At 36.1% G+C, this 14140-nt stretch overlaps 1 protein-coding gene across 1 annotated transcript in view; it reads left to right on the top strand.

The window, feature by feature from the left end:
- Positions 1–14140, top strand: part of R3HDM1 (R3H domain containing 1) — a 120629-nt gene that overhangs the window by 40865 nt on the left and 65624 nt on the right. Inside the window, 2 exon segments of the mRNA XM_070423079.1 lie at positions 2532–2683; positions 9007–9315. Of these exon segments, the coding sequence (XP_070279180.1) occupies positions 2532–2683; positions 9007–9315 (461 nt within the window).

The following is a 14140-nucleotide window of genomic DNA, read 5'->3' as shown; positions in this document are numbered from 1 at the left end:
TGATTAAAGCTTTATTCTGGGAAAATAGTATGCATTTCATGAAAAAGAAGTTAGAATGAAGTGGAAAGAACATGTAAGTAATAGTCCTTCGGAATATGCTCATTGTTTTCTGCTGAGGAAAAGCTAAAGGAAATCTTATTAGTATAAGAAAATAGGTAGTCACTATGAATTAATATTGACAACACATATTCTTTGCAATTAGAAAATGATTTGCATATACCGATCGTTTACTGTGTGTCATATACTGTATTAAGTGCTTTAAATACATTATTTATAATCCTTATGACAACCCTGTTTGATAGGTTAAATTCTCATTTACAGATAGGGAAACAGCCTCTGAGAGATACAGTTATAATACATTTCATTATTTCCATTTTTAAAAATGGCTTATGTAGAAAAAATGCGATCTTTTAAAAGATCACAAGAAGTCTTGGTCTCTCTTCAAAACAACATAGCCCAGTTATTTGGTAAAATAATGAAAACCTACAGCATTTGATAACCTTCCTTAAAAACTGGTCACATCAAGATGGTAGTAGTCAAGCAAGATAGTTACAGGTGAGAGTGTCAGGGTCGCTGAATGTTCCTTTTGTTTGTTGTAGAGAAAGCCATGGCTTTGAATTCATTGCTTTCAGATTTCATTTGTATTTCTTTTTTTTGTTTTTTAAGATAAAAGTATTCAAACATCTGTTCCTATACAAGAATTGAATTAACATAAATAACTGACTCTTTAGAAATTCAGGTTTTGCTTAATAAGTTATCTTCTTAGCCTTCAGGTTTATTAAATTATTAAATTTCCTATTTCCTGGTGCAGGATGTAAGATAATTTAATATTTCACTATTCCCTATTCTTTTTCATTCAAAACACATCAGTCAATATATTTTTGGTAACATGATTGATTCTATTGAGTAGAGAATAACAGAGTAAGGAACTAGTCAATCTGAAATTAAATTGTATTCTTAATTTTAAATGAGTTCAAAAGTGACTTCTTTGCTTATTTTCAAAATGAACAATCAGCAAATATCCGACATGACTTGTTTTTAGTCATTTATAACCAGCACATAAATTGTCAGGAAACTAACTGATAAAAATAATTTGACTTTGGAGGACTTTTCCCACTTGATAGCAATGGCACAGGGGATTCTTCTCTTCCAAATATTATTATATGTCATAGATTTTTTTTAAATGGGGACTTATCATGGAAGAAATGATGTTTTGAAGGCAATGTAAGAAACTATTATTCAAACTTCTCTTATTTTCTTCTGTATTATTCCCATACTAAATGGGTGTCATAGTCAGTGGTCAATTTATTTCACATAGTCTTTTCTTTTTAAAATATATTTTATTGATTTTTTTACAGAGAGGAAGGGAGAGGGATAGAGAGTTAGAAATATCAATGGGAGAGAAACATCGATCAGCTGCCTCCTGCACACCTCCTACTGGGGATGTGCCTGCAACCAAGGTATATGCCCTTGACCGGAATCGAACCTGGGACCTTTCAGTCCGCAGGCTGATGCTCTATCCACTGAGCCAAACTGGTTAGGGCTCACATAGTCTTTTTTTTTAAAAAAAATAATCTAGTGTACAGTGAGGAAAAATACTAATCTTTGAATCTATATGTGTATTGAAAAAAGTCTGAAAGAAGGTATCCAAATTGTTAATGATAAGATTATGGGGGATTTATTTTCTTTTTTATCTCTCTTTGTTGGTTATTTTCCCACAATAAAAATATTAGAAAAAGTTGTTTAGAATATGTGTAGAGAAAGAGTAAAATTTACTCAGTTACTTAAAATATCCCTCTGATAGTTAGTAAGCACTGAAAATAAGCCTCAGAATCAATATTAAAGCTCTCTTTATTTTTCTCTCTTACCTATCAATAAATCTCACTGAAATTAAAAAAGATAATTTTAGAAAATAATTTAGAATTTAAAAATTATTTACCATTTTTAACAAGTTAGAAACTACAAAATAAGGATACTGCCACCAAGTCTATGTTTAAAATTCGAAGCTGTCAACCATTTAAATTTTCATTCAGTTTTAATTTTATTAGTTAAATATACACAATGTGGCCTGTAAATTAGCTATTTCCCACCACCTAATTAAGGCTAATTAATAATGTTCTAGTATCTCAATAATGTTCTAGTATCTAGCATTTTGTTCTTGAAACTGAAATGTATTGCAGCACTAAAGCACCACAATCTTGTAACTAGAGCAAGATGTATTAAGAAGCCAGAGGCTTTCGGAAAATAATGTGTATTATAAAATAAACTTGAGAAATTCTGGAGTAGCAGCCTTACAGTAAAACACTGCAGAAACTTTGGAATATTTACTCTAAGTGGGGGAAAAACTATTAATAGCTTCATATAAGGTCAGACTATGCCTCCTAAGCTAGGAAAATCTTTAGGTTTTCAAAAACTTGAGGCTTTGGAATTGTGACTAAAGATTGTAGACATGTACTGTAAATTGCTACTAGAATGACCTATTTTCAAGTTCTGTTGTAAATGAATTTTTTTTTCCTCTTTAAATTTTTTAGGTCAGCCCTTCATAAACCCAGATGGGAGTCCAGTTGTGTATAATCCTCCTATGACTCAACAGCCCATTAGAACCCAAGTGCCTGGACCTGCACAGCCACCTCTGCCACCCCCACCACCTCAACAACAACCAGCTAATCACATTTTCTCACAGGTGCACATATCCACGATTACATAATGCTAAGTTCACCCGCCTTTGCATATTTGGGACTAAATTCACTAATTATAATTGAGATAGCCCATGTAAGTACCTCTTAGAACTTTCATATTCTCCACCAGTGATGTCCCACTCACTACTTGTAGGAAGACAGGTTAACTTCAAGGGCTTTTCAGCTAATAAATACAGAATATATATGGGGGCAAAGGGAATTTTGTATGTCATGAGCCTCTGGTAAGTATTTTATCCCTATTTCATAACAGCAAGAAATGGACACGAGGTATAAAAATAAAACTAAGATTGTTCATTATCCCAGTGAGGAAAGTGTGTTGTTTTAAAATTCAACAGATCAGCAGTTTGAAGAAACTGAGTTGAATTGCTCAAGTTCTGCACTAAAAATTTCATTAATGAGAAAATGCAGAGTAATTTCTTGTGAAAGAAGTATGGTGATAAACTTGAACTAGAGAATTTTCATTAGTTTTGCTCACACATTATGTCATTTGTATTGTAGGAATGAAGAATGTACAAGCAATTTGATAAAGTTATCAAATATTTTGAAGGGCTGAAAATAATTGTTCTTCTGGCAATTAATACTCCCAATACTGGGCAAGGCAGTTTATCTAAAGTAAATGGACGTCACAGTTTTTGATGCATTCCTAAGACTATAAATATGAATTCATATATGTAGAGGAAATTGCCTGAAACTATTTCCAAAGACTCCCATATTCACTTCCCAACCCTGTTTGATTATATATACCCAGGGTCACATATTAAACTGCTTAAAACTCCCTCCCTATTCTTCTCTGCCTTAGCTGAATTCAACTTGATCCTAAAGTGTTTTTCTTTCATTTTACTATCATGTGGTGGTTTTTGTAGCACTGTGTATTTCACTTGGAGTTTTATAGGACTGATTTTCATTTTATTTAATTCAGTTAAAATAATGTTAGTCTGGTAGCTTCAAAAAATTCTAAGGATTTCTCTATGGTTATATACCTCTTAAAAATAACTTTGAAGACACATGTAAAATTTAAGACAAAAAAGTTGTTTAAAAAAATAACTGATTTAGTTATGAGACTATTGTAAATGAAGGTTGTTGTAGACCATTTAGTTTAGAAATAAATACCTTAATGGACTATAATTTGAAATCTTAGGGTATGCATCAAATTTCATGGCTCTTTTTCCTTGTGTTCTTCATAATTCATCATCAGTTATAAAAATAGAGAATGGATGAACAGATGATACTCAGTAACTATTGTTTGCACACTGAGATAATCATCAACGGAATTTCAAATAACCACACAAAAGAATGCGGTGATTTCCAAAGCCTGCAGATGGGCTACATTTCTTGTAACCAATCACTTTAAATGGGTGTTGTTTTGCAGCCAGATACATTTTAAATAGGAAAAGGAGGTGCTAAGGCTTTCTTTTTTTTAAGTGGTATCAAAATTTTACTTTGGCCCAGCCGGTGTGGCTCAGTGGTTGAGCGTTGACCTCCTGGGAACCAGGAGGTCACAGTTTGATTCCCATAAGGTCAGGGCACATGCCTGAGTTACAAACTCAATCCCCAGTGGGGAGCATGCAGGAGGCAGCCGATCAATGATTCTCTCTCATCATTGATGTTTCTATTTCTCTCTCCCTTTCCCTTCCTCTCTGAAATCAATAAAAATATATTTAGGGGGAAAATGCCCAGCCGGTGTGGTTCAGTGGTTGGGCGTCAACCTGGGAACCAAGAGGTCACTGGTTCAATTACTGGTCAGGGCACATGCCCGGGTTGCGGGCTCTATTCCTGCAGAGAGCAGCCTGTTTCTCTCTGTCCCTGTCCCTTCCTTTCTCTAAAAAATAATAATAATAATAATAAAAACATTAAAAATCTTTTTTTTTACTTTAATCAGCCAGTTTCCTTAACCCACATTTTTCTCATTACCACTTGACACTCTGGTAGACATTAATACATACCCTTGGTGCTCATAGTGCTCTTTCATTTATCCCAGAGCAGGCTAAAGCTTGTTTTTCATCTGACACCTACATAGTAGGTCAAGTTCTCTGGAAGAAAGTTATATCTTAATGATTGTCTACCTTAACAACACATTCAGTACCCTGTATTTGGAACTTCTAAAGCTACACCTCCTTTAGTGATAGGTGCTGTCATCCATGAGGAAGCTTACTCATTTCTAGTTGAGAAGTTAGTGAAGAAACAGTAGGTACTTCAAAGATCTTTCAGCTTTTACCTTTTTTAGTACCTTTACTTTAATTCTAGATTTTCTTGTAAGGTTCTAAGCTAATATAAGCCTTTCATATTTTTAGAAACTCCTGGGTTGATATTATGGTAAAAATGCAACTCGTTTATACAGCTTAATTGTCATAAGAATTGCTTCTTTTTTAGATTATTCCCTAATACCGTTGGTTTATTTTGCGATTTTAAAGTATTCTCTTTAGAAATATTCCAGAGGGAGATTCATATATATACATTTTGACCAAAAGTAGGACTTTTTTTTTTTTTAAATATTTTATTGATTTTTCACAGAGAGAAAGGGAGAGAGATAGAGAGTTAGAAACACCAATGAGAGAGAAACATTGATCAGCTGCCTCCTACACATCTCCTGGGGATGTGGCCACAACCCAGGTACATGCCCCTGACCGGAATCGAACCTGGGACCTTTCAGTCCGCAGGCCGACGCTCCATCCACTGAGCCAAACCGGTTTCGGCCAAAAGTAAGACTTTTTATTAGATAAAATTGCCTGGGTTCCTCCATTGCTTGCTAACATGACTGACTACAGGTCACTTAACTCACCTTAGCCTGATTGCCCACATATAAAATGGATTATGATTATAATAATATTTAAGCCAATATGTATATTACCCCCTTTGTAATAAACTATGTAAATATAAGATTGGAAATCTAAATCAGATGTCAATGTTAGCTTATAGATGACCAGCTATATTCCATAAAATTTAGAAATTATTAAAGTTTTTTTTATTTTTCAAAACACCTGTTTATTGAGTGCCTTTGGGAAACTTTTCCCCTGAAATGCAAGCGTGTTTCATTAGTGAAAAAAAATTGCAAGAACTAGTTTTCTCAGCTTTTTTGTTTGTTTGTTTTGTTAATCCTCACCGGAGGATATTTTTTCCATTGATTTTTAGACAGAGGGGGTGGTGGGGGAGAGAGAGATCGATTGGTTGCTTCCCGCAAGCAATGGGTTTAGGGAACAAACCTGCTACCCAGGTATGTGCCCTTGACCCGGAATCGAACCCGAGACCCTTCGGTGAACAGGCCAACGCTCTACCACTGAGCCACTCCAGCCAGGGCAGCTTTCTCAGATTTTAATAAAAATTTTTACTTATAAGAAAAGTATGTTTATTTTCCATATATAAAAGAGATGTGTTTGTGTGTCTGCATGTGCCTGTATGTATGTGTGTGTTGTTTCTTTAGGCTGTTGTTCTTAATGGTACCTCTAATACATTTTTCTTTAAAAAATTTTTAAAATTTATGCACGTTGGTCCCAAAAGAGTACCTCATTGTGCCATATCAAATAAAGGCAGTAACTGGCATAGATGTTATGTAAGTTATTACTGTCTGATAACAAAATAAGTGAAGTTTTTATTTTATTATTTAGTGTTATATAACTAAATAGAGCAGCCCCTTCATCAAATCAGGAAGGAAGGAAAAGTGGTTTTGTTTTGATTGACCTAAACCAGGGGTCTTGGTTAGATAATAGGATTTAAAGTACCTGTTTCAGTGAATCTAATCTTTTTATGACAGAGTTATCTTTCTAATTGTGTATTAAATTTAAACATAGGTATATTCTCAAAAATTTTACTATGTAGAGTTTCCTCATTTAGCATTGTTTTTGTTGTTTCCTACATTGTTGTGTTGAAGATGACTTTATAAATCTAGTTTAAGCTATTGCCTTGGCTCTTATGACTTTCCATTTTTTGCAATTCTTCTAATATTTTATTCTGACATTAACGTTGTTTGCCAACCCGTTATTCCTTAGCCTGTTTGTCTTCTGCAGCCCTCTTCACAGCCTATTTCATACTCTCCAGCTCATTACCCATCCCCGCTCTTGCCAATCTCACCCACCCAGCAATACTCTGTGGTACTATTTCTCTATTCACCTCTTGCATTGTTTTTGTGGATGGAAGGGTGCTGAAGGCTCGTGAATGTGATTAAAATCAGGGATACATATATACTGAAAAGTATTTCTGTCTTGTATTAGAAAGAAATTCATTTTCTTTCATAAAATATTTGTTATATTTGCTTATCACAGTGATTGTATAATCCCTAATCTTTTCCTTCCTTTCATAATGAAATAATTTTCATGTAGACAATTCTAGTCCTAACATGTTTTCACTCCTTTTCTCATTAAGGTCAGTGCTGCTCTCTGCAATCCTGGGATGGCAGCTTTCATCTGGAGATAGGCTTTCTAGTCTATCCCCAAAGCCATAGGCCCAGTATACTTACTTCCAATTACTAGGGTGAATTGAAACTTAAAACTACGAGAGACATCCTCCTAAGTAAATTTCTAAGAAGATCTCTAGATATTTAATATGTGACTATAAAGTAATGGTACTTCCTTTAATCCCAAGTGTGCCCCCAAGTTATACCGCACGTAGGGCTCCGTTGCACCACTGCTGTGTGTTTTCTGTGTGACCTGTAATTAGTAACCATGTGAAACAGTGATATTCAGTACTTCTTGCATAATGCCTAACATGACATATTCAGTAAATACCAGTTTTCTTCCCTTAAAATGAATCTCCCTAATAACATTCTTTCCCTATCACATTTTGAAAATGCTTTCCAAGTTAAAGTACTAGCTATAACTTAAAATCACTATACACTTTTTAGAAATGTTTTGTTTTATTTGGGGTAGTTTTGTTTAGAGCTGGAGGCAACCTTATTTACCAGCCTTAGCTCTTAATGATTTTCAAAAATCACTTCCAGGCTGAAAAACTGAAATTTTGCCAGCATTTTAGAGATTGACAATATTAAAAGGCATAACATAAAAGCCTCAAAATGTTTTGAATAATGGCACATCATTGGAATAACAAAATTGACTTTTTGCCAAGATGACTGTAATGGTGGTGTGCAGTTATGGTATCTCTTTTTAAAATATGGTAATTACAGCTAGTGTACTTAGGTATATTTTTCCCTTTTGACACTATGCATTGAGTTAGGAGAACAGAGCAGCTATTTGGGAAGAGTAAAACCATATATTTTCAATCATTAAATCAGGTTCCCATTTTCATCCCTTATCTTCGCTATAGTCTTAATTTACTTTGGAAAAAAACACAGCAGACTATAGAAATTGCAGGCATGTCAACTTTGATCTGACAACTCCACTGCCCAATTTTTTAAGTAACTTTTTTTCAGTTTTCTTCTTAACAAAATGTGGAGATGTGGTATATATTGTTGCCAATCTGCGGCTCCTCAGGAGCAGGGAAATGCCATTTTAACCCTGTTATTTTCATTTCAGTGATGATATTATCTAGACTAGTCAGGACTGCTATTTATGTTGTTGAGCCAGAGAAACATTTGTCAGGTAACATAAATCATAACCCTATCTTGACTGGGCACCATTGCCTGCTCACCAAGTAGCAAAAGCAGTAAGAAACTATTGTTTGGATTTCATTTGAATGACATGTGACTTAAGGAACAGACTGGAACAGATTAGGGAAGAATAGAATTAGGGCTAAATTATTTTTGAGAAATTAGAAAAAAGACAAGGTGGATAGATTTTCTATTTAATTTCTGCTAGTATATTTGTTAGGTATAATAGGAAACACAAAGATGCTTTTAGTGAATCTTGCCTTCTAGGAAGAGGGGTGATGATTTAAAGTGAAGAATAATTAGTACTGTGCCTTGCTAGTTACCTGGAGTTTGAAGTCCTTTCAGTTTCACTTTCACATCCTAATGTGCTTTTTTTTTTAATTTATTGGGGTGACATTGGTCAACATCAACATACAGGTTTTAGGTTGGGTTTCTATGCTAATGTGCTTTTAATCTTTATTTAAATAAGTGTTTTTTTATTGTTTGTGTGTGAAATGTTGTTATATCCTACTCTTCTGCATGCTATGCATTTCCATTATATGTATTTTATAAGCAATTTGTAGTGACAGCATTGTAATATTCCTCCTTCCTGCCTTAGAGTTTAATTTTCTTGAAGCTGTTCTTTTATTAAGTCATGTCTGATAAAGATATATGATTTCCATAATATACACTATTGCAACTCATCTTAAAATACAAGAAAAGTAGTTTTCTTTGATAAGTTTGGTCTGTATACAGAAGGCATACTGACTTGACTTTTTCCTTTTTTATCAGGACAACCTTGGGTCTCAGTTTAGCCACATGAGTCTTGCCCGCCAACCATCTGCAGATGGTTCTGACCCTCATGCTACTATGTTCCAGTCCACTGTTGTTCTTCAGTCCCCACAGCAGTCTGGTTATATCATGACAGCGGCTCCTCCACCTCCACTACTGCCACCTCCACCTCCTCCTCCCCCTCCTCCTCCCCCTCCCCCACTGCCACCTGGGCAGCCAGTCCCTACTGCTGGCTATTCTGCTTCTGGTCACCCTGTCAGCCAGCCTGTGCTCCAGCAGCAGGGATACATTCAGCAGCCCTCACCACAGGTAGGTTGCTTTTTCACCTCCCCCTCGGCGGAGGCTTTTCATTTAAGATCACTTTTAACATTAGAGTCTTTTTGTTTATTTGTTTTTTGTTAATCCTCACCTGAGGATATTTTTCCATTGATTTTTAGAGAGAGTGGAAGGGAGGGGGAGGGACAGAATGAGAGAAACATCAATTGGTGCCTGCACTCAACTAAGGCCGGACCAAGGCTGGGAATCGAGCCTGCAACTCAGGTATGTGCCCTTGACCTGGGACCCTTCAGTCCTCAGGCTGATGCTCTATCCACTAAGCAAAACTGGCTAGAGCTACATTAGAGAGTTTATTTTTAATTTCACAGGGAAAGAATTTGTGCAGGCCCAGCTGGTGTTGCTCAATGGTTGAGCGTCAAGGCCACAGCTCAATTCTGGGTCAGGGAACATGCCTGGGTTGTGGGCTGGATCCCCATTAGGGGATGTACAAGAGGCAGCCGATCAGTGATTCTCATCCTTGATGTTTCTATTTCTCTCCCTCTCCCTTCCTCTCTGAAATCAATAAAAAATTTTTTTAAAAAAAAAGCATTTATAAGGATGTGTAAGTAAAACTTGTCAGCATTTTCTTTTCTCTGGAGATTTTCAAGTGCATGATAGACAACATCATAACAGTTGAGTAAATTATGTGATCTTGGAGTTTCCTTCTGACTCAGGTTTGTTTTTTATAATTTGCTTAAGAGAAGCACATTTGCCGAAGCCGGTTTGGCTCAGTGGATGGAGCGTCGGCCTGCAGACTGAAGGGTCCCGGGTTCGATTCCGGTCAAGGGCATGTGCTTGGGTTGCGGGCACATCCCCAGTGGGAGATGTGCAGGAGGCAGCTGGTCGATGTTTCTCTCTCATCGATGTTTCTGACTCTCTATCTCTCTCCCTTCCTCTCTGTGGAAAATCAATAAAATATATTTAAAAAAAAAAAAAGAGAGAGAGAGAAGCACATTAAAGTAAATGCACTATAAAAATAAAATGTAGCCCTAGTGGGTTTGGCTTAGTGGATAGAGCTTCGGCCTGCATATTGAAGGGTCATAAGTTCAATTCTGGTCAAGGTCACATGCCCAGGTTGTGGGCTGGATCCCCATTAGGGATCGTGTGGGGGGGCAGCCGGTTAATGATTCTTTCTCATCATCATTGATGTTTCTATCTCTCTCTTTCTTCCTCTCTGAATTCAATTAAAAAATATATACGTATATGTATATAAAAAACATTCTTCTAGCCGAAACCGGTTTGGCTCAGTGGATAGAGCGTCGGCCTGTGGACTGAAAGGTCCCAGGTTCGATTCCGGTCGGGGGCATGTACCTGGGTTGCGGGCACATCCCCAGTAGGAGATGTGCAGGAGGCAGCTGATCGATATTTCTCTCTCATCGATGTTTCTAACTCTCTATCTCTCTCCCTTCCTCTCTGTGAAAAATCAATAAAATATATTTAAAAAAACAAAAACATTCTTCTAAATAAATAAAATGCATTTTGCCCAGCTGGCATGTCTCAGTGGTTTAGCATTGACCCATGAACCAGGAGGTCACAGTTTAGTTCCCAGTCAGGGCACGTGCCTGGGTTGTGGGCTAGATCCCCAGTGTGGGGCCTGCAGGAGGCAGCCAATCAATGATGATTCTCTCATCATTGATGTTTCTATCTCTCTCTCCTATTCCTTCTTTTCTGAAGTCAATAATAAAAATATATTTTGAACAAAAATCCTATATAATGAAAGCATAGTATGTAAATTGTTCCCTTGACCGAGAGTTCATCTGGGAGTTCAGCCAGGGGATGGGAGGGAGGCCCCAGCAGGCTGTGGCGGCAGGTGACCTGGGGAAGGGAGGGAGTACCTGGCCAACAGCTAGCCGATAGAGACTCTACCAGTGCATGAATTTCATGCATTGGGTCTCTAGTAAATAAATAAAAATAAAATGCATTTTAACCCCTAGAGTGCCGAGGAGCACGATCGCGCTCCTCCTGTCTTTCGCCAAAAGTGCCTGGAGCGCTATCAAAGCTTCGAAATGGCGTCCAGTTCTAAGCCTGCTTTTATTAGTGATGATGATATTGCTAAATATGTCAGTGTAGTAAAGGCTTCCTTAAGTTTTTGAATATGTAACTTCATTTACTTGCGATTCATAATTTTTTTCCTAAACTGCTGTAAAATCAGCAAAAATGCCTTGGCAATTTTAGCATAGTTCCTAGGATATTGGTTGGCACTCAAAGGGTTAGGAATAGATCAGTCTGGGGAGAGTTGACATCTTAACACTATTGAATTTTCCAGTACAGGAACATGTTATCTCTCTCCATTTACTTAGATCTTCCTTAATTGTTCTCAACAATATTTTGTAGTTTTCATTATATAAATACTACACATATTTTATTACTTATAACCCCTAAGTATTTAATGTCTTTAAATATTCTAAAGAAGATTTTTTTTTCATTTAAAGATGACATTCAATATTCTGTTAGTCCAGGTGTACAGCATAGTGGTTAGATGTTTATATAACTTATAAAATCCCCCCTGATAAGTCTAGTACCCACCTGACAGAAAATATAGTTATTACAATGTTATTGACTATATTTCTTATGTTGTACATTACATCCCGAGACTATTTTGTGACTGCCAATTTGTACCTTTTAATCCCTTCATCTTTTTCACCCATCTCTCCAAACTACCCCCATTGTTTGTTGATGTATTGATGATAGCCATTCTGATAGATGTGAAGTGATATCTCATTGTGGTTTTAATTTGCATTTCTCTGATGATTAGTGACATTGAACATCTTTTCATATGTCAGCCATCTATATGTCCTCTTTGGAGAAATGTCTGTTTAGGTCCTCTGCCAGTTTTGAATTGTTTGTTTGTTTTTCATGCAAGGTTGTACCAGTTCTTCATATATTTTGAATATTAACCCTTTATGAGATAAACCGTTGGCGAAAATCTCCCCTAGAATCCATGTATTAACCTGAATATGTTTTGAAAGTGCATATACTTCCCTTGTTTCCAAGCATATGGGAAAGAATTCAGTCTTTAATCACTAACTATTACATTATCTGTTCCTAGTTTGCTTAAAGTTTTTCCCATGAATGAATATTAAATCTTGTGAAATGTTTTTCTGTGTCTTTTGAAGTAATCATGTGATTCCCAACCACTCCCCTTTACTCTATTAGCACTGAATTATGTTGACTGACTTTTTTTAATATATATTTTTATTTATTTGAGACAGAGAGAAAGAGAGAAACATCAGTGATGAGAGATAATCACTGACCAGCTGCCTCCTGCACGCCCCAGACTGGGGATCGAGCCCACAACCCAGGCATGTGCCCTGACCAGTAATTGAACCGTGACCTGATTCATAGGTGGACACTCAACCACTGAGCCATGCCGACCAGGGCTGCATTTAGTATTCTTTAACTATTAATTGATATTGTCTTGTGGTTGATAGTGTCTTTCAAATCTTTTACATCCTTATGTAAATTTTGTACAGTTCTAGCAAAAATGTTTGTTGTTTTTTTACTTCTCCCTTAATTTGTATCAGTCTTTACATAGTATTTGAATATACATTGAAAAATTCATATTTATTATACCTTCCTGATATATTGACTCATGTTGTGAAATGGTTTTCTGTTTCTATTACTATTCTTTGTCTTGAAACCTATTTTATCTGACTTTAATATAGTGACTTCAGCATTTACTTGATTCGCATTTAAATTAGTTTTTTTCACCCTCTTATTAGCAGCATTTATACCTAAAGTGTCTTTTACATACAGTAAGTATATAGTTGTTGTTTTTGCTGTTTTATACAATCTGATCAGAGTGTCTAGTTCTTTTATCTTTTATGTAGGTATTGACATGGTTATATGCAGGTATACTATATTGCTATTTATTTTCCATTTGTCCTATCTGTATTTTATTTCTATTTGCTTCTTTTCCTGCGTTTTGTATTATTTGAACACTTTTAGTGAGGTTTTTTTCACCCCCTGAGGATATGCTTTCTACTGGCTTTAGAGAGAGGCAGGGAGAGAGAAAAAAAACAGCGATCAATTGCCCCCTGTACATGCCCCAACTGGGGTATGTGCCCTGACCAGGAATCAAACCCACCACCCTTTGTTATAAGGGAAGCATGTAAAACTCAAAGGCTAACATGGGCCAAATAAATGCTGTGAGTTTGTCATGCTTGTTGTAAGGGGCGTTGTTCTAATCCATTGAGCCACACTGGCTTTGTCTTTTAGTGTTTTATTGTATTTCTTCTGTTGATTTCTTATCTACAGCCATTTGAATCTTGTTTTTGTGTACTTTATTTAGGGACTACTATATGTACCTTTACAGTATCACAGTCTAACTGATGTTTAAATAAAACTGCAAGTATTGTGTCAAAGATGAAAGGAGAGTTAGAGAAAGGAACATCAGTGATCGGCTGCCTTCTGCACATCCGCTACTGGGGATCGAGCCCACAACCCGGGCATGTGCCCTGATCCGGAATTGAACCGTGGTTCATAATTTGATGCTCAACCACTGAGCCACACCAGCTGGGCAGCAATATAATTCTTTTTACCCTCTCTCCATTGTTGTCGTGTATATACATTATAAACAAAAATATAATGATAATTTTTGCTATAAACAGTATGTCTTTTATTTAAGAAAAAAATATTATTTATACATATACATACATACATACTGAAAAGTTTAATAATGGATGAGACCTAAAATCAGAACATACTATTTTGCTAATATCTCCAAGAAAAATTAAGGAATCACATCTCTATTGTGTCTAATATTTCAAAGACAGAAGAATATTAAAGTAAATATTAGGGATTCTTGGCCTATAACTGA

Source organism: Myotis yumanensis, unplaced genomic scaffold (genome assembly GCF_028538775.1).
Source record: "Myotis yumanensis isolate MYYU_CA2020_CCGP unplaced genomic scaffold, mMyoYum1.0.hap1 SCAF_8, whole genome shotgun sequence".
NCBI classification, from domain to species: domain Eukaryota; kingdom Metazoa; phylum Chordata; class Mammalia; order Chiroptera; family Vespertilionidae; genus Myotis; species Myotis yumanensis.
The sequence above is the reverse complement of the archived record's forward strand: the minus strand, read 5'-3'. Positions and strand labels throughout refer to the sequence as shown.